Raw genomic sequence first — 20,203 nt, 5'->3', positions numbered from 1 at the left:
CGGGCCGTAGCCGCCCCCCCGGTGTCCTCGCCGTCGTGCTCAACGACGGCGTTACCCTCTCGCCATACTTTTTCGCCTTCCTTCTGGTCAGCTGGTTCGGTGGCTTCGCCAACGGCTACCTTGTCAGACCGCGTCAGCATGGTTGTTTTTTCTTTCAAGTTGCCCATGCATGCACTGCCAAGGAGATTGTGCTCCGGGGATGCTGGACGTCCGGTTTGCTTCGTGTCAGTATGTCTCTTTCTAGCCCGTCCTCGCACCCTGCATCCTTGTCTCTGCCACACGTCCGTGCTTCTGCGTGGCTGACTAACTCTGCGCTGCCCTCTGTACTCGGGCCCCATCCCGTGCAGCCGGTTGCCGCTCCTCGTGCCCAGGAATCCGGGAGGGTTGGCATGAGCCCGCAGGCTTGCCCCTCCATCTCCTCTCTCTCTCCAGCGCATGCGGCGTCCGGTAATCAAGTGCTTGTCAGCAAGAATGCGTTTAGTCCTTTCCAGCTTCCTGAGCCGCAGGCTCCTGCCCAACCCCTGGCGGGTCAGGGCTGCGCGTTTGTCGCATCCTCGTGCCCCGTTGCGCCCCTCACCCTCCCGCACGGCTCCTGTTTCGCTGAGCCCTCTCCGCCTCGCCATGCAACCTATAGGGAAGCCCTGCTATCTCCTCCTTCTCCAGGCAATCCCTCGTGGGCCGCGCCAAATCCACTTTTTAGATTTGGTAAGCCCGCCGATATGCATCGGCGCTGCTTCCGCTGCCTCTCTCTTAATCATAAACGTCGGGATTGTCGAGATCCCGCTGTTTGCTGGCTGTGCCGTCGGGTTGGGCATCTCAGCTTCCAATGCTCTGTTCGTGTTTATGGCTCTAACCCTAGGCCCAGCTCTGCGGCTATTAATATCCCTCCCCCGCCCGTACCGCAGCCCATCGCTCTGCCCAGCTTTGCCCCCTCTCCTTCGCTTGCCATCGTCCCCCTTCTCCCGTACCCAGCCAGCCCCGCTCCCATGGAGCCGGTTGTTCGCGGCCGGCCCACCTCGCTCGACGTCCACTTCCCCCTTGTCCCTGATCAGCACACTCTAGTTTGCCTCGTCAACATCTCTCCACCCAAGCCCAACTTCCTCCCATGGCTCTGTCGTGTGTTCCGCCAGCGTCTTGGGATCGAGGCGATTCGCTTCGCGGGGTCCTCTATGGGCATGGCTTTCGCTGTGTTTCAGCGGGAGGAGGAGCAAGCCGCGGCCTTTCGTGCGAGCCCGATCTACGTCGGCTCCTACACGGTTCGTCTCCTGCCTCATGGGGCAGGGGACAACACCTTCTCCTTCTCCTACCGGCACGTCTTCAACCTCTCCCTGGAGAAGCTTCCCCTAGAGCTCTGGAACAGGCGCGGATTCACGGCCTCCGTTGCTGGCTTTGCCAGTGTTCTTCGGGTGGAGCATGCATGCCTGCATGGCAATGGCTTCTCCAGCATCTTCGTGCTCGTCAAGGTGGAGGCGCTCCAGCATATCCCCCACCATCTCGCCTTCCATCGCCTCGATGGCGCCGACACCTACGCGGACATCCTCGTCAACGAGATCTGGGATGTGGCCCGGTCTTTGGGCGCCCCGTCGGCACCGCCGCAGCCTCCGTCTGCTCGTCGTTTCGATGGTGAAGGGGGCAGCTCTGGTGCTAGCTCCGCCCTCCCAAGGACGGCGCTTAGACGGGCCCCTCCATCACCGCGCGGCCGTCGAGCATATGGGCAGCTTCAGGACGACGATGGTGCGGCTACCCGTGCATACCGTGCCTTCCTGCAGCCCCATATCGCCTCCGTTGATGACTTCATGACCATGCTCAAGCTCTCCTTCAAGCCCAAGCTCGTCAAGGGGGAAACCTTCACCCTGCCCATGATCGAACAACTTGTGCATGAGGATGAGGCTCGTGGTTGCCTCAGCCCTGTCATCCTGGCCGCGGACGCCGTCCTGCCTCGGGCTAAAGTCTCCTTCGACCTGGAAGCCATGGCCTTCTCTTTCAAGCTTGAGCTAAGCCACTGCCGTTCTGCCGAGGGATCGATCCAGGTCCGGGCAGTGGCTATAGACGAAGGCTTCTTCCCGTGCTTTGATCTCCGCTCTGAGCTCCTAGCACGGGAGAGCTGCCGCTCCCTTCTGTTTAAATTCTGGCCGCACGATGAAGCCGGCTTGATGTGCCCCCGCACCCTGCCTCTTTTGCCTTCAGTTGAAAGCCTGCACCCACCTAAGCCCATTGTGCCTCCTGGGCTGCTTCCTGCTGTTGGGCCTCTGCTCGCTACCAACTGTGTCATCCTCCCCTCCGAAGCCTATTTCCCTGCTCATGCACGCGTCTAGGCCCATCAGGTTCTAGCCACCCGGTCCATCTGCTCCAGGCCCTTCAAGCACGCGCCTGCCCTCGACGAGGGCCTGCTGAGCTGCGATCGCTCTCCTGTCGTCTCCACTAACCTAAAGCATGGAGCCTGCGCTTCGCTCCCTGCTCATGTGGCGGTGGTCTTCTGTTCCTGCCGCACGCCGCCCCCTTAGCCTGCTGCTGGAGATCTCTGCGCCTCTCCCCCCATGCTGCAGCTTCTGGGCGCCCCTGTCGCTGCCGGCGCCGCTGCCTTGGCCCCACAGGCTGGCCCGGCCAATACGGATCTAGCCCTTGATGTGGGCTCGGACCCAGGCTCGGGTGGGTCCCTTCCGGAGTTGGGCATCGCCGTCGACAACGACAACGGCTCGGCCGTCCCGACGAAGGAGGCGTCTCCCACGGCCACTCACCGCAGCCCTCGTATCATGCGGATGTACGTGTTGGAAATATGCCCTAGAGGCAATAATAAAAGTATTATTATTATATTTCCTTGTTCATGATAATTGTCTTTTATTCATGCTATAACTGTATTATCCGGAAATCGTAATACACGTGTGAGTACATAGACCACAATATGTCCCTAGTGAGCCTCTAGTTGACTAGCTCGTTGTGATCAACAGATAGTCATGGTTTCCTGGCTATGGACATTGGATGTCGTTGATAACGGGATCACATCATTAGGAGAATGATGTGATGGACAAGACCCAATCCTAAGACTAGCACAAAAGATCGTGTAGTTCATTTGCTAGAGCTTTGCCAATGTCAAGTATCTCTTCCTTTGACCATGAGATCGCGTAACTCCTGGATACCGTAGGAGTGCTTTGGGTGCATCAAACGTCACAACGTAACTGGGTGACTATAAAGGTGCACTACAGGTATCTCTGAAAGTATCTATTGTTTTATGCGGATCGAGACTGGGATTTGTCACTCCGTGTAAACGGAGAGGTATCTCTGGGCCCACTCGGTAGGACATCATCATATGCGCAATGTGACCAAGGAGTTGATCACGGGATGATGTGTTACGGAACGAGTAAAGAGACTTGCCGGTAACGAGATTGAACAAGGTATCGGTATACCGACGATCGAATCTCGGGCAAGTACAATACCGCTAGACAAAGGGAATTGAATACGGGATTGATTAAGTCCTTGACATCGTGGTTCATCCGATGAGATCATCGTGGAACATGTGGGAGCCAACATGGGTATCCAGATCCCGCTGTTGGTTATTGACCGGAGAACGTCTCGGTCATGTCTGCATGTCTCCCGAACCCGTAGGGTCTACACACTTAAGGTTCGATGACGCTAGGGTTATAAAGGAAGCTTGTATGTGGTTACCGAATGTTGTTCGGAGTCCCGGATGAGATCCCGGACGTCACGAGGAGTTCCGGAATGGTCCGGAGGTAAAGATTTATATATAGGAAGTCCTGTTTCGGCCATCGGGACAAGTTTCGGGGTCATCGGTATTGTACCGGGACCACCGGAAGGGTCCCGGGGGCCCACCGGGTGGGGCCACCTGCCCCGGGGGGCCACATGGGCTGTAGGGGGTGCGCCTTGGCCTACATGGGCCAAGGGCACCAGCCCCAAGAGGCCCATGCGCCTGGGGAAACCCTAAAGGAAGAGTCCCAGCAAGGGAAGGCACCTCCTAGGTGCCTTGGGGGGGAGGACTCCTCCCCTGGCCGCCGCCCCCTTGGAGATTGGATCTCCTAGGGGCTGGCGCACCCCCCCCTTGGGATCCCTATATATAGTGGGGTAGGAGGGCCTCCCAAACACACCTTATGCCTTTGGTGCAGCCCCTCCCTCTCTCCCAAGTTCTTCTCCTCTCCCGTGGTGCTTGGCGAAGCTCTGCGGGATTGCCACGCTCCTCCACCACCACCACGCCGTTGTGCTGCTGTTGGATGGAGTCTTCCTCAACCTCTCCCTCTCTCCTTGCTGGATCAAGGCGTGGGAGACGTCACCGGGCTGTACGTGTGTTGAACGCGGAGGTGCCGTCCGTTCGGCACTTGGTCATCGGTGATTTGAATCACGACGAGTACGACTCCATCAACCCCGTTCACTTGAACGCTTCCGCTTAGCGATCTACAAGGGTATGTAGATGCACTCTCCATTCTACTCGTTGCTGGTCTCTCCATAGATAGATCTTGGTGATACGTAGGAAATTTTTTGAATTTCTGCTACGTTCCCCAACAGTGGCATCATGAGCTAGGTCTATTGCGTAGATTCTTTGCACGAGTAGAACACAAAGTAGTTGTGGGCGTTGATGTTGTTCAATATGCTTACCGTTACTAGTCCAATCTTGTTTCGACGGTATTGTGGGATGAAGCGGCCCGGACCGACCTTACACGTACTCTTACGTGAGACAGGTTCCACCGATTGACATGCACTTGGTGCATAAGGTGGCTAGCGGGTGCCAGTCTCTCCCACTTTAGTCGGAACGGATTCGATGAAAAGGGTCCTTATGAAGGGTAAATAGCAATTGGCATATCACGTTGTGGTTTTGCGTAGGTAAGAAACATTCTTGCTAGAAACCCATAGCAGCCACGTAAAACATGCAAACAACAATTAGAGGACGTCTAACTTGTTTTTGCAGGGTATGCTATGTGATGTGATATGGCCAAAAGGATGTGATGAATGATATATGTGATGTATGAGATTGATCATGTTCTTGTAATAGGATTCACGACTTGCATGTCGATGAGTATGACAACCGGCAGGAGCCATAGGAGTTGTCTTTATTTTTGTATGACCTGCGTGTCATTGAAGAACGCCATGTAAACTACTTTACTTTATTGCTAAACGCGTTAGTCATAGAAGTAGAAGTAGTCGTTGGCGTGACAACTTCATGAAGACACGATGATGGAGATCATGATGATGGAGATCATGGTGTCATGCCGGTGACAAGATGATCATGGAGCCCCGAAGATGAAGATCAAAGGAGCTATATGATATTGGCCATATCATGTCACTACTCTATATGATTGCATGTGATGTTTATCATGTTTATGCATCTTGTTTACTTAGGACGACGGTAGTAAATAAGATGATCCCTTACAAAATTTCAAGAAGTGTTCTCCCCTAACTGTGCACCGTTGCTACAGTTCGTCGCTTCTAAGCACCACGTGATGATCGGGTGTGATGGATTCTTACGTTCACATACAACGGGTGTAAGACAGTTTTACACAGCAAAAACACTTAGGGTTAACTTGACGAGCCTAGCATGTGCAGACATGGCCTCGGAACACGGAGACCGAAAGGTCGAGCATGAGTCGTATAGCAGATACGATCAACATGAAGATGTTCACCGACGTTGGCTAGTCCGTCTCACGTGATGATCGGACACGGCCTAGTTGACTCGGATCATGTGATCACTTAGATGACCAGAGGGATGTCTATCTAAGTGGGAGTTCATCAGATGAACTTAGTTATCCTGAACATAGTCAAAAGACCTTTTGCAAATTATGTCGTAGTTCACGCTATAGTTCTACTGTTTTAGTTATGTTCCTAGAGAAAATATAGTTGAAAGTTGACAGTAGCGATTATGCGGACACTAGAACGCTTATGTCCTTAATGCACTGCTTAGTGTGCTGAACCCCAAACGTCGCTTGTCGATGTTTCGAACATCGAACATACACGTTTTGATAACTACGTGATAGTTCAGTTAAATGGTTTAAGTAGAGGCACCAAAGACGTTTTCGAAACGTCGCGGAACATATGAGATGTTTCGAGGGCTGAAATTGGGATTTCAGGCTCGTGCCCACGTCAAGAGGTTTGAGACCTTCGACGATTTTCTTAGCCTGCAAACTAAGGAGAGAAGCTCAATTGTTGAGCTTGTGCTCAGATTGTCTGAGTACAACAATCACTTGAATCAAGTGGGAGTTGATCTTCCAGATGAAATAGTGATAGTTTCTCCGAAGTCATTACCACCAAGCTGCTAGAGCTTCGTGATGAACTATAACATATCAGGGATAGATATGATGATCCTTGAAATATTCGCGTTGTTTGACACCGCGAAAGTAGAAATCAAGAAGGAGCATCAATTGTTGATGGTTGATGAAACCACTAGTTTCAAGAAGGGCAAGGGAAAGAAGGGATACTTCATGAAACGGCAAATCAGCTGCTGCACCAATGAAGAAACCCGAGGTTGAACCCAAACCCGAGACTAAGTGCTTCTGTAATAAGGGGAACAACCACTGGAGCAGGATTACCCTAGATACTTGGTAGATGAGAAGGCTGGCAAGGTCGATAGAAGTATATTGGATATACATTATGTTAATGTGTACTTTACTAGTACTCCTAGTAGCACCAGGGTATTAGATACCGGTTCGGTTGCTAAGTGTTAGTAACTCGAAATAAAAGCTACGGAATAAAACGGAGACTGGCTAAAGGTGAGCTGACGATATGTGTTGGAAGTGTTTCCAAGTTTGATGTGATCTAACATCGCACGCTCCCTCTACCATCAAGATTAGTATTAAACCTGAATAAGTGCTCTTGCACCTAAAGGAATGGTTTATTGAATCTTGATCGTAGGGATACACATTTTCATGCCAAAAGATATAAGATAGTAATGATAGTCCCACTTACTTGTGGCACTGCCATGTAAGTCATAATGGTATAAAACGCATGAAGAAGCTCCATGTTGATGGATCTTTGGACTCACTCATTTTTGAAAAGTTTGAGACATGCGAACCATGTCTATTGGTATATATGCATGAAGAAACTCCATGCAAATGGACCGTTTGAACTCACTTGATTTTGAATCACTTGAGATATGCAAATCATACCACATAGGCAAGATGACTGAAAAGCCTCGGTTTCAGTAAAATGGAACAAGATAGCAACTTGTTGGAAGCAACACATTTTGATGTGTGCAGTCCAATGAGTGCTGAGGCATGCAGTGAATATCGTTATGTTCTTACTTCACAGATGATTCGAGTAGATGTTGAGAATATTTACTTGATGAAACACAAGTCTGAATTATTGAATGGTTCAAGTAATTTCAGAGTGAAGTAGCAGATCATTGTGACAAGAGGATAAAATGTCTATGATATGATCATAGAGATGAATATCTGAGTTACGAGTTTTGGCACACAATTAAGACATTGTGGAAATTGTTTCGCAATTAATACCGCCCGGAACACCATAATGTGATGGTGTGTCCGAACATCATAGTTTCACCCTATTGATATGGTGCGTACCATGATGTCTCTTATCGAATTACCACTATCATTCATGGGTTAGGCATTAGAGACAACCACATTCACTTTAAATAGGGCACCACATAATTCCGTTGAGATGACACCGTATGAATTATGGTTTAGAGAAACCTAAGTTGTCGTTTCTTGAAAGTTTGGGGCTGCGACGCTTATGTGGAAAAGTTTCAGGATTGATAAGCTCGAACCCAAAGCGGATAAAATGCATCTTCATAGGACACCCAAAACAGTTGGGTATACCTCCTGTCTCAGATCCGAAAGCAATAAGGGATTGTTTCAAGAATCAGGTCCTTTCTCGAGGAAAAGTTTCTCTCGAAAGAATTGAGTGGGAGGATGGTGGAAACTTGATGAGGTTATTGAACCGTCTCTTCAACTAGTGTGTGGCAGGGCACAGGAAGTTGTTCCTGTGGCACCTACACCAATTGAAGTGGAATCTTATGATATTGATCATGAAACTTCGGATCAAGTCACTACCAAACCTCGTAGGACAACAAGGACACGTACTACTTCGGAGTGGTAAGGTGATCCTGTCTTGAAGGTCATGTTGCTAGACAACAATGAACCTACGAGCTATGGAGAAGCGATGGTGGGCCCGAATTCCGACAAATGGTTAGAAGCCATGAAATCCGAGATAGTATCCATATATCAGAACAAAGCATGGACTTTGATGGACTTGCCCGATGATCGGCAATCATTGAGATAAATGGATCTTTTAAGAAGAAGATGGACGTGGATGGTAATGTCACCATCTATGAAGCTCGACTTGTGGCGAAGTGTTTTCCGACAAGTTCAAGGAGTTGACTACGATGAGATTTTCTCACTCGTAGCGATGCTTAAAGTCCGTCGGAATCATGTTAGCATTAGCTGCATTTATGAAATCTGGCAGATGGATGTCAAGACAAGTTTCCTTACTAGTTTTCGTAAGGAAAGGTTGTATGCAATACAATCAGAAAAGTTTTGTCGATCCTAAGGATGCTAAAAGGTATGCTAGCTCCAGCGATCCTTCTAAGGACTGGAGTAAGCATCTCGGAGTTGGAATGTACGCTTTGATGAGATGGTCAAAGATTTTGGATTTATACAAAGTTTATGAGAAACTTGTATTTCCAAAGAAGTGAGTGGGAGCACTATAGAATTTCTGATGAATACATGTTGATCAGAAATGATGTAGAATTTCTGGAAAGCATATAGGGTTATTTTGAAAGTGTTTTTCAATAGAAAGCCTGGATTAAGCTACTTGAACATTGAGCATCAAGATCTATAAGGATAGATCAAAATGCTTAATAATACTTTCAAATGAGCACATACCTTGACATGATCTTGAAGGTGTTCAAGATGGACCAGTCAAAGAAGGAGTTCTTGCCTGAGTTGTAAGGTACGAAGTTAAGACTTAAAGCTCGACCACGGCAGAATAGAGAGAAAGGACGAAGGTCGTCCCCTATGCTTAAGACGTAGGCTCTTCAGTATGCTATGCAGTGTACCGCACCTGAAGTGTGCCTTGCCATGAGTCAGTCAAGGGGTACAAGAGTGATCCAAGAATGGCTCACAGGACAGCGGTCAAAGTTATCCTAAGTAACTAGTGGACTAAGGAATTTTCTCGATTATGGAGGTGGTAAAAGAGTTCGTCGTAAAGGTTACGACGATGCAAGCTTGACACCTATCCGGATAGCTCTGAGTAGAGAGACCGGATACATATAATGGAGCAATAATTTAGAATAGCTCCAAGTAGAACAGTTGTTTGGAATAGCTCCAAATAGAGCGTGGTAGCTGCATCTAGGAGATGACATAGAGATTTGTAAAGCACACACGGATCTGAAAGGTTCAGACCTATTGACTAAAACCTCTCTCACAAGCAACATGATCAAACATAAAACTCATTGAGTGTTAATCACATAGTGATCTGAACTAGACTACTGACTCTAGTAGACTCTTGGGTATTAGTCACATGGCGATGTGACCTGTGAGTGTTAATCACATGGCGATGTGAACTAGATTATTGACTCTAGTGCAAGTGGGAGACTGTTGGAAATATGCCCTAGAGGCAATAATAAAAGTATTATTATTATATTTCCTTGTTCATGATAATTGTCTTTTATTCATGCTATAACTGTATTATCCGGAAATCGTAATACACATGTGAGTACATAGACCACAATATGTCCCTAGTGAGCCTCTAGTTGACTAGCTCGTTGTGATCAACAGATAGTCATGGTTTCCTGGCTATGGACATTGGATGTCGTTGATAACGGGATCACATCATTAGGAGAATGATGTGATGGACAAGACCCAATCCTAAGACTAGCACAAAAGATCGTGTAGTTCATTTGCTAGAGCTTTGCCAATGTCAAGTATCTCTTCCTTTGACCATGAGATCGCGTAACTCCTGGATACCGTAGGAGTGCTTTGGGTGCATCAAACGTCACAACATAACTGGGTGACTATAAAGGTGCACTACAGGTATCTCTGAAAGTATCTATTGTTTTATGCGGATCGAGACTGGGATTTGTCACTCCGTGTAAACGGAGAGGTATCTCTGGGCCCACTCGGTAGGACATCATCATATGCGCAATGTGACCAAGGAGTTGATCACGGGATGATGTGTTACAGAACGAGTAAAGAGACTTGCCGGTAACGAGATTGAACAAGGTATCGGTATACCGACGATCGAATCTCGGGCAAGTACAATACCGCTAGACAAAGGGAATTGAATATGGGATTGATTAAGTCCTTGACATCGTGGTTCATCCGATGAGATCATCGTGGAACATGTGGGAGCCAACATGGGTATCCAGATCCCGCTGTTGGTTATTGACCGGAGAACGTCTCGGTCATGTCTGCATGTCTCCCGAACCCGTAGGGTCTACACACTTAAGGTTCGATGACGCTAGGGTTATAAAGGAAGCTTGTATGTGGTTACTGAATGTTGTTCGGAGTCCCGGATGAGATCCCGGACGTCACGAGGAGTTCCGGAATGGTCCGGAGGTAAAGATTTATATATAGGAAGTCCTGTTTCGGCCATCGGGACAAGTTTCGGGGTCATCGGTATTGTACCGGGACCACCGGAAGGGTCCCGGGGGCCCACCGGGTGGGGCCACCTGCCCCGGGGGGCCACATGGGCTGTAGGGGGTGCGCCTTGGCCTACATGGGCCAAGGGCACCAGCCCCAAGAGGCCCATGCGCCTGGGGAAACCCTAAAGGAAGAGTCCCAGCAAGGGAAGGCACCTCCTAGGTGCCTTGGGGGGGGGGAGGACTCCTCCCCTGGCCGCTGCCCCCTTGGAGATTGGATCTCCTAGGGGCTGGCGCACCCCCCCCTTGGGATCCCTATATATAGTGGGGTAGGAGGGCCTCCCAAACACACCTTATGCCTTTGGTGCAGCCCCTCCCTCTCTCCCAAGTTCTTCTCCTCTCCCGTGGTGCTTGGCGAAGCCCTGCGGGATTGCCACGCTCCTCCACCACCACCACGCCGTTGTGCTGCTGTTGGATGGAGTCTTCCTCAACCTCTCCCTCTCTCCTTGCTGGATCAAGGCGTGGGAGACGTCACCGGGCTGTACGTGTGTTGAACGCGGAGGTGCCGTCCGTTCGGCACTTGGTCATCGGTGATTTGAATCACGACGAGTACGACTCCATCAACCCCGTTCACTTGAACGCTTCCGCTTAGCGATCTACAAGGGTATGTAGATGCACTCTCCATTCTACTCGTTGCTGGTCTCTCCATAGATAGATCTTGGTGATACGTAGGAAATTTTTTGAATTTCTGCTACGTTCCCCAACAGTACGACGGTGTGCGCATCGGCTCAGTGGAGCGTGCTTCCAAGAGGAAGGCCGCCGCCTCCGCCGCTTGCTCCGGCAGTTCCAGCCGGTGGCCAAACTCCTCCACCAATCGCCGCAAGAAGGCCAAGATAGTCCCAGTCGCCGACATCCTGGATCTCCAGTTCTCCAGCATGCCTTGGCCGCTGACCAGGGCCAAGCTCAAGTAGCTGACCAGGTGCTGTGACCTCAATGTGGAGGCCATTCTTGCTGAAGCTACCTCCTCTACTTCGGCCGGCGTAGGTCCTGCTGTGACTTCTGACGCGTCTTCTGCTTCCTCCATGGGCGACGCTTCTGTCCCTAATGCATAGATTGCATTATGCTCTGCTAGTGTGTCTGGTTGTTGTTAGCTTTGGCTTGTGTAGCTTGTCCCGTTCTTTGTATGCTATTGTTCGTAGCTCGAGTTGCTCTTGGTGTCTGTTTTGTGTCCCGCTATGTCGCTGCACCAAGGTGATCCTGTGTCATGTCAGTCTGTTTCGGGTGCGTCCTTGTTGCTGCATCAGGGTGTTCTACTGCTGTGTCAGTTTGTACTGAGCCTTGTGCTCTTTAGCTATCTTCTACTTTGATCAAGAGTCTTTGCTTTTCGTTTCCTTACATGTTGGTCTCACTCTTTTTGCACGGGTAGTTCGCACCTTTATCCATGAAAATCCTTAACTGGAATGTTCGAGGCCTGGGAGATGAGAATAAGTGTTCTTTGGTTCGAGATGTTATAACCTCCTGTCGCCCTAGCATCCTTTGTTTGCAGGAAACTAAGCTGGAGGCCATCCCTGCCAGGAAACTCCGTAGTTTCCTGCCGGCGTACCTTGATCAACAAGCTGTCGTGCCCTCCTCCGGCTCCTCTGGTGGCCTGCTCATGGCCTGGGACTCTTCGGTTGTTGCTGGCCAGGAACTTACTGCTTCCAAGTACCATATTTCCATCAGGATATCCTCTACTTCATCCAATTCTGCCTACATTATAACCACCGTGTACGCGCCCTGCGACGCTCATGAGAGACAAGCTTTCTTCGAGGCAATGGATAGCACAGTCCAGGCAGTTTCTGAACCTTGGATGGTTATTGGTGATTTCAACATGTATCGGTTCCAGGATGAAAAATCTCGTGGTCGTGTGGATTGGGCAATGATGGAGCTGTTCAATGACTGGATCAGAAGCCATGGTTTAGATGATGTGCAGATCTCTAATCGCAGCTTTACTTGGTCTAACAAGAGAGAGCATCCTACTTTGGTTCGACTGGACCGAGCTCTAGTGAATGCTCATTGGCTCCTGACTTTTGCTCAGTCCTCGGCCTCGGTGGTTCCGTCTGTCACCTCGGATCACGTGCATGTTCTTGTAGTTTTTGACAATTTGAGACCCAAAAGTCGGTTTTTTCGGATGGAGAATCACTGGCTGGAAATGGACGAGACCAGGGCGATCATTATTAATAGTTGGAGGGGTGGTACTAGGCCGATCCTCTCTGTTGCCTCTCTGCTCAGCCTCAAAATGAGAAGGGTCCGTGCCACCCTCCGGCGTTGGAAAAGGAACAGACCGGGCTTGGACTTGCTCATAAATAGTAATAAATATGTTGTGGATTATCTCAATGCTGTGGAAGAGCGACGCCCCCTGTCCTCAATCGAGACAGTCCTGAGAAAGTTTGCGACAGTCAAAGCTGACCAGTTAATACAATGGCAGTCTGCTTTTTGGCGTAGGATAGCTAAGCTCCGCTAGTGTGTCTCAGGTGATGAGAATTGCCGGTTCTTTCATGCCGCTGCCAACGGACACGCCAAACGCAATCAAGTTCGTGTCCTTGTTTAGGGGGGTGTGGAACACTTTGATGATCAGCAGAAGATGCAACTTGCCACCGCTTATTTTTCAGAACTACTGGGACAACCATCACCATCATTGCCAACTGTTGATATCACTGCTTTATACGAGCCTGCTGATTTGTCTTGCCTTGCTACGGAGTTTTCCTGGGAAGAGATTGTTCTGGCTATCAACCGCTCGCCCAACAATCGCAGCCCCGGCCCGGATGGTTTCACGAATGAGTTTTACAAGGCTTTCCACAATGTGCTCAAGGAGGACTTACAGCTCTTTTTTGAACAGTTATACCACAACCAGGTGGATCTTTCTGGCATAAGCTCATATTTCCCTCTTACCCAAGAAGGAATCACCTCTGGAGCTGTGCGACTTCAGGCCAATTTCTATTGTTCATAGTGTCCCCAAGCTGGCTAGCAAGGTCCTTGCCCACAGATTGCAAATGCATATCCCTTCCCTGGTTCACCCTCTACAATCTGGTTTCATCAAGGGCCGCTCCATAGTTGAGAACTTTGCTATGGCCGCTGACATGGTTCAAACTGCCCACAAAAGGAAACTACCAATGGTGGTTCTCAAGCTGGATTTCCGAAAGGCGTTCGACACTGTCAGCTGGGCCTGTCTCTTCAGCGTTCTTCAAGCCCGCGGTTTCCCTTCACAATGGATTAGCTGGATCTCTTCACTTCTGACCATGACTAGCTCCAGAATCATGCTCAATGGTGAGCTTGGCGAATCGTTCGTTGCCAAAAGAGGTTTTCGTCAGGGTGACTCCATCTCGCCATACCTGTTCATTTTGGTCGCTGACGTCCTACAGAGGTTGTGCTGTTTGAGGTTTGAAGACGGCAGTCTGATACACCCGCTTGGTTCTGACCGAATGTACCCAGTGCTTCAATACACTGACGATACACTTCTTTTGTTCCAAGGTAACAATCAGCAAGCAGCCATCGTCAAACAGATCCTGTCTGACTTCTCAGCTTTCACCGGACTACAAATCAACTACCACAAGAGCACTATGATCCCTATTTGCATCGACCTGAACAGCACACAGGAAATTGCTGACATGTTTGGCTTCCCCATCTCAAGCTTTCCGTGCACATACCTAGGCCTGCCGCTCTCCTTGCACAAGATTAAGCATGGCCTACTCCTGCCTATCATTCATTGAGTGGACAAGAGGTTATCAGGTTGGCTTGCTACCTTTCTGTCTTTTGGTGGCCGCTTGACTCTGGTTAATTCAGTCCTTGCTAGCATCCCAATTTATTATATGTCATGCTTCCTTTGGCCTAAGGAATCACTTAGGATGTTGGAAAAGTTGCTGAGGGCTTTCTTCTGGCAAGGCAGGAGCACAGTCAAGGTAGGCCAATGCCTCGTTGCCTGGCATTTTGTCACTCTCCCAAGATCTGCAGGTGGTTTGGGCATCAGGGACCTTCCTGCCCATAACCAAGCTTTGCTCACCAAGTTTGCTGCTAGAGTTTCGCAGACCTCGGAAATCCACTGCTTTCAATGGTTTGCTCAGCAGTAATGTATGCACGTTATCCCCCTCAAGGGCTCAAACCGTGACACGGCTATATGGAAGAACCTCAAACGTTTCATTCCTACAGTGTTGGCATCCTCCAAATGTTCTGTGGGTCCTGGCAAGCTCATCTCCTTCTGGCATGATCACTGGTTGCCAGCGGGGCGGCTACATTTCTTGTTGCCCGCCCTCTTCTCATATGCTAAAGATGACACTTGCACGGTGGCCTCTCAGCTCTGCAACAACGCCTGGTGCATTCAACTACACCCCAACCTGTCTGCCTCTGCCGGCTAGGAATTGCAGATGCTGCACTCCTTTCTGCCCCCGCCTCCTACAGATGCTGCAGCTTCCGGCTCGGATGTCAGAATTTCTGCTATACATCATAAGCCACTGACTGCTTCTCAAGTATATCAACTTTTTACCTTCAGAGGTGTGGCCTGTGAGTTCAGCTCTTGGGTTTGGGACAAGATCATCCCTCTGAGGTACCGCGTCTTTCTCTGGTTGGTTTTTTGGGGGCGACTAAACACAAGGGATAACATGTTTCGGAAACATTGGTCCCTACTTGCCGAACACCAGGACTGCGACCTTTGCCCTGCCAGCGAGTCTGCCAGCCACATTGTCCTACGCTGCTACCCGGCTTCTGTTATCTGGGTCGCGTTCCATATGGACGACCTTGCCTGTAGCTCCACGGACATCGTTCATTTTATATACAGCACTGAGCGGGCTTGGATCAACTCTAGAGGAGTGCACATTCTTTTTGCTACGGCTGCAGTCACTCTCTGGCACGCGAGAAACGACAGAGTTTTCAACAACAACAGATGGCCTCCGTCCTATCTCAAAAGATATATGTCACAACTCCTTCAGGATTGGCAGCACATGGCTAAATGGCAGGCTGACAAAGATGCTATCACGAGCTGGATGTACCTCCTGAACTAATTTAGCTTTGTAGCACTCTTTTTTCTCTCCTAGCTTGCCTTGTTCTTCTCTCTTTCCAATGGCTGCTTATAGCCATGGCACTACGGTGCTCAATGTAAGCTTCATGTAATCGATACTTTGGTCCCAGGCCTTGGCCTGTTTTGAAATATATAAGGTAGAATCTCATCTACCTTTCATTTCAAAAAAAAAACTATATAGTAGTATGAGCCATATCGCTCCTTATAAACCCCTTAAATCAACTGACATACTTTCCTATAATATATTTGTAATCCGAAAAGGGTAATTGTGCATGTAGAGCAGGCTTTTGGGTTGAAGTAATTGGTCATGGTGAGATGGGGTGAAAGGCGATGGTGGAATGGTTGGCAATGTGCAGGTTGAACTGCCCGCCTTTCTCGCTCACGTCGAGCTTGTCCACGCCTGGCGGGGGCACCATCTCGAAGCTCCTCATGAGCTTCCCGACGACGAGCGCCAGGATGGGCAGCGCGAGGATGGTGCCCGGGCAGCTGCGCCGGCCCACGCCGAACGGGAGGAACCGGAAGTCCACCTTGCCGCCGACCGTGGCGTCCACGTTGCTCTCCTCGCCCAAGAATGTTTATTTTCAATTTGTTTGAATGTTTGATGATATATTGTTTAAGTGTTTGATGCTACAATATCACATGTTGCGTTTTTTTTCTATGTGGTGTGAGGGTACGCGGGATTAATATATTTTTATAGGGCAGTACCTGCTAATTGATTTCAAAAATTATTGACTTAGGTCAAAATCATGAACGAAATTCAAAATTGAATACCTCAATCAAATGAAAAAGCTTCGTAATTAAGGAACATAGTGAATTAAAATAATTGAATGAGAGAACTCCTTAAGAAATTGTTGGCCCGGTCAAAATCAGATGACTCAGTTTGAAATTGAAAACCTCAATTGACTGTGAGGTCTTAAAAATTAGGGATGATGATGGAGTGTGTTTTCTTTTTGTTTATAATACAATGTTTTGGTGGGTCTTTTATGGTGTGATTCAATATTATTTGCTAATCTACCCATACTTATGTGGGGAAAAAATCTATGTCGGTGATAACATGTATTATGTTGGTGCTACAATATCACATGTTGGCGCTTCTTTTTTTAGGTGGTTAGAGGGTGCATAATTCACTCTTTTTATAGGCCAGTTATTGCCAATTGATTTCAAAAATTGTTGACTTAGTTAAAGTTGTGAACTAAATTCAAAATTAAATACCTAGATTGTACAGAAAAGCTCCAAAAGTAAAGAACATAGTGAATTAAAAGAATTAAATGAGAGAGCTCCTTAAAATATTGTTGATCCGATCAAAATCGAATGACTCAATTTTAAATTGAATACCTTAATTAATTGTGAGACCCTAAAAGTCATGGAGTATGAGAGGATGGACGCTCGCTAACCATGTCCAAAAATAAAACTCCGCTCTTTTTCAAATACGAAGACAAGTTCCAAAAGGAATAAATTGCCATGCATGGCAGTAGCATGAACATGATGGACACATAGAAACTACTACTCATCATCATTAAAAAACAATAGCAGTCGTTAAATTCGTTGGATCAATGATGTATAGCAGCACAAACGCATACAATTAGGTGCCATGGGAAGAAAGCGAAATTGTGCCCCAAGGCTACAGCGTGATCGTATTAAACCGTCTCTTTCCATCAATGCTCATGTTTGTTGTCTCCACGCAATTGTTATCGAGGAAGATGATAAACTCATTGAGGATGATAATTGGGGTTAATGTGAAGCTAAGTGTTTGGTGTAGCAGTCTCGTGACAAAAAGGACAAGCTATGAGACATAAGTAACTTGTAAATTTGTACAGTCAGCTTCATTTATTTATAATCATTAGTCTGTAGCAATGCACGGGCGTTCTACAAATACAATTGGTAATTAGGTGCTCGCACGGCCACACACCTCCTCGCCGCTCCGTGCGTACGCATCGATCACTGCCGTACGCGCGCAAGATCCACCAGGCCTACGGACGAGGGATCAGTTCATGTTGCGCGCGCAGTGCGTGATGGCGGAGCAGCCGCGCGTGTAGGGGTTGGCCTGCTGCATGGACCCGCAGTTGATGTAGTAGGACGCCCCGCGCTTGTCGCAGGGGATCTGGTCGGCGCGCAGCGCCGCGTAGCTGATGTACCTGGCCGTCGACTTCCGCGCCAGCGACCGGCGCAGGGCCTCGCCGGCGCCCGGCGCCATCTCCTCGTCCTCGTCCACGCCGCACTCCCCGATGATCCCGTCGCAGGCCGCCGCGCGCGACAGCAGCATGGAGGCCAGCTCGCCCGCGGAGGCCGGGGACGGCAGGCAGGCGACCGCCGCCGCGGCCGCCAGGAGCGCGAGCAAGGCCACGCCGAGCCTTGCCATGCCAGTCTTCGACTGTCCGGTAGCTGGTTTCTTGCGGGTTTGAGTCGCGGTCGCTTTGTCGGTCTGCAGCTAGGGTGGATCTCTCCCAGCTTTCTTCTCTCTTTGAAGGGAGTGGGAGGAGGGGGAGATGGAGGGGAGATGCGGGGGAAGTGGGTTTGGAGAGGGAGCAGGGCGGCCGCACGTCGGCTTGGCCAGTGCCGCCGCGCGTTGCGGCCTCCGCCTCGGCGCCCAGCAAGATCGAAACCATCATACGCGCCATAGGTTCTAACTTTAGGTGCTAGGAAGACCCATGTTCTACGGTGTCCACTGACCGCTAGTACGTGACATGTGGACACCTTCTGAGGTGCCCGTTTCGAGCGTCCTCTCCCGTCTCCGACTACGCCGCCACGAGGCCATCTCCCAGCCTCGCCGCGCCGCTTCCCTCTGTCCGCCTCCACCAGACCACGGCCGCGCTGCTGCCCTCCGCCGGCCTCCACCAGAAAGGAGATGCTTTCCCGGAAAGAGGCAACTGAAGAGACAGCCGTGGAAGAAAGAGACGAGGCTGCAAATGATATGAACTCTGCTTCTGCGCAACCGGGTTTATGCCTGATGTAACTCTATGATGGCCGCAGCAGTTTTCCACATTGCTAGTACGTACTTGGGTTACCTGGGAATTTCATGTGTATTATGTATCCGAAGTTTAATTTCCATATGGATCAGGGCTCGTTTGATCTAATCCGGACGAGCAGTGGCAACAAATGGCCAGACACAGAATTTACCAATACTGAATTTGAAAGTGCAGTTCAAGGATTCCAGACATGCAACGCCCAGAAATTCCACTCCAATATTGAGCATACTGGAAACCTATCTAACGGAAATTCTACTCATTTGCCAACGCAGAGCCAATATGCAGACAATGCTGCATAATACAGTATATACAAAGCAGAATCCCCGTCAGTACAGACTGAATGTAAATTCAACAACAGTCTCATCATATGCCAGTTGGACCTGTTAACTCCAGAGGCAGAGGGCTTCACAAATCACAATGATAAAAAAAAGCTCTCGATTTGGAAAAAAGTTAATAAAAACTAAATAAAATTTCATGGATTTTGAAAAAATATCAAATTTTTAAAAAGTTCATTATTTTTTGAAAACAAATTTGCAGAATTGAAAAAAGCTCATCAATGTTGAGTAACGTGATTGTATTAGAAAACATAAGTTAGACTAGGAAATATTCTGGCTTGCCTTATACTCCAAATAGATCATGTACTCATATATATATGCTCATGAGGCTCAAGCAATACAACGATCGATTCCACCAATCCTCTCTCTCCCTTTTAACATGATATCTATCGCAAGTCGATCCTAAACCCTAGCCGCCGCCGCTTCCGCACACACGCGTCGCCTACGGGGCGGTCGGCCTCCATGACCGTCGCCGGGGGCCGCGCCGCCCGTACCTAGGGTTCGTCCGCCGGCCGTGTTGGCCGGCTGCCCTAGAGAGTCTTTTTCCCGAGCCCTTGCTTCGGGTTTTTTCGCTCTCTCGCCGGTTGTTTTGATCGGCGTTTTTTCTTTTTGGTTTTCTGATCTAATCTTGATCAGTTTGCGTTGCCCGCCGTCGTCGTCGACCCCCGTGCGCCTCTACTCCGGCCCCGGCACGACCAGCCGGTCTCTCCTCCGACACGACGGCCACGCGCGCCGAGACGGCCCGTCCGGGCCAGCCGTCGTCCGCGCGTCGGTCCGCCCGTTGCCCTGCGCCGACCGTCACCGCCCTGCTCCAACCAGGACACCCCTGCATCGCCCCGACCCGGCGGCCTCGCGCCATGCGACGGCCAATCATAGTCGTCGCTCGCGCCGGCCCGCCCATCGATCCACGTCACCCGCCTCCGCCGCGTCTGCACAACGGCCCGGCGGTCTACCTCGCCGGCCTCGTTCTCGGCTGCGTCGGGACGGCTACGTCAGGCTCGTCGGCTGCCTCAACTCGGACGCCGCTGCTCCGTTGGTCGCTTGGGCCTCGCTGCCCGGGCGCCAGCGCTGCTTTGGCAGCCTTGGTGCCGGTGCTGACAAGCTCGTCCGCGACGTCCCATGGCGTCCGTCGTCGCCGGCTTCATCTCAGACTCCGCCGCCACCACACCTCCACCGAGCGGCGTCCCCAACCTCGCGCGCGGTCGGCTTGATCACCCGCTCGCCGCCGCTCGCCGCCTCATCTACGTCGCGCGACCGGCCTGGCTCGTCGGCTATGCGCGCCTCCGCAGGTCCCGTGAAGATCGTCCCGAGTTCA

The 20,203-nt window shown here is 50.0% G+C and overlaps 1 protein-coding gene across 1 annotated transcript; it reads right to left on the bottom strand.

Annotated features, from left to right (window-relative positions):
- Positions 1 to 17,351: 17,351 nt before the first annotated feature.
- Positions 17,352 to 18,132, bottom strand: LOC119359124 (protein RALF-like 33). Its single transcript, XM_037625448.1, has one exon. The coding sequence runs from the start codon at positions 17,944 to 17,946 to the stop codon at positions 17,572 to 17,574; it is 375 nt and encodes a 124-aa protein (XP_037481345.1). The 5' UTR covers positions 17,947 to 18,132; the 3' UTR covers positions 17,352 to 17,571.
- Between the last annotated feature and the right edge of the window lie 2,071 nt (positions 18,133 to 20,203).

This window comes from Triticum dicoccoides, chromosome 2A (genome assembly GCF_002162155.2).
Source record: "Triticum dicoccoides isolate Atlit2015 ecotype Zavitan chromosome 2A, WEW_v2.0, whole genome shotgun sequence".
NCBI classification, from domain to species: domain Eukaryota; kingdom Viridiplantae; phylum Streptophyta; class Magnoliopsida; order Poales; family Poaceae; genus Triticum; species Triticum dicoccoides.
Note: the sequence above shows the minus strand (reverse complement) of the source record. Positions and strands in the feature narration are given on the sequence as shown.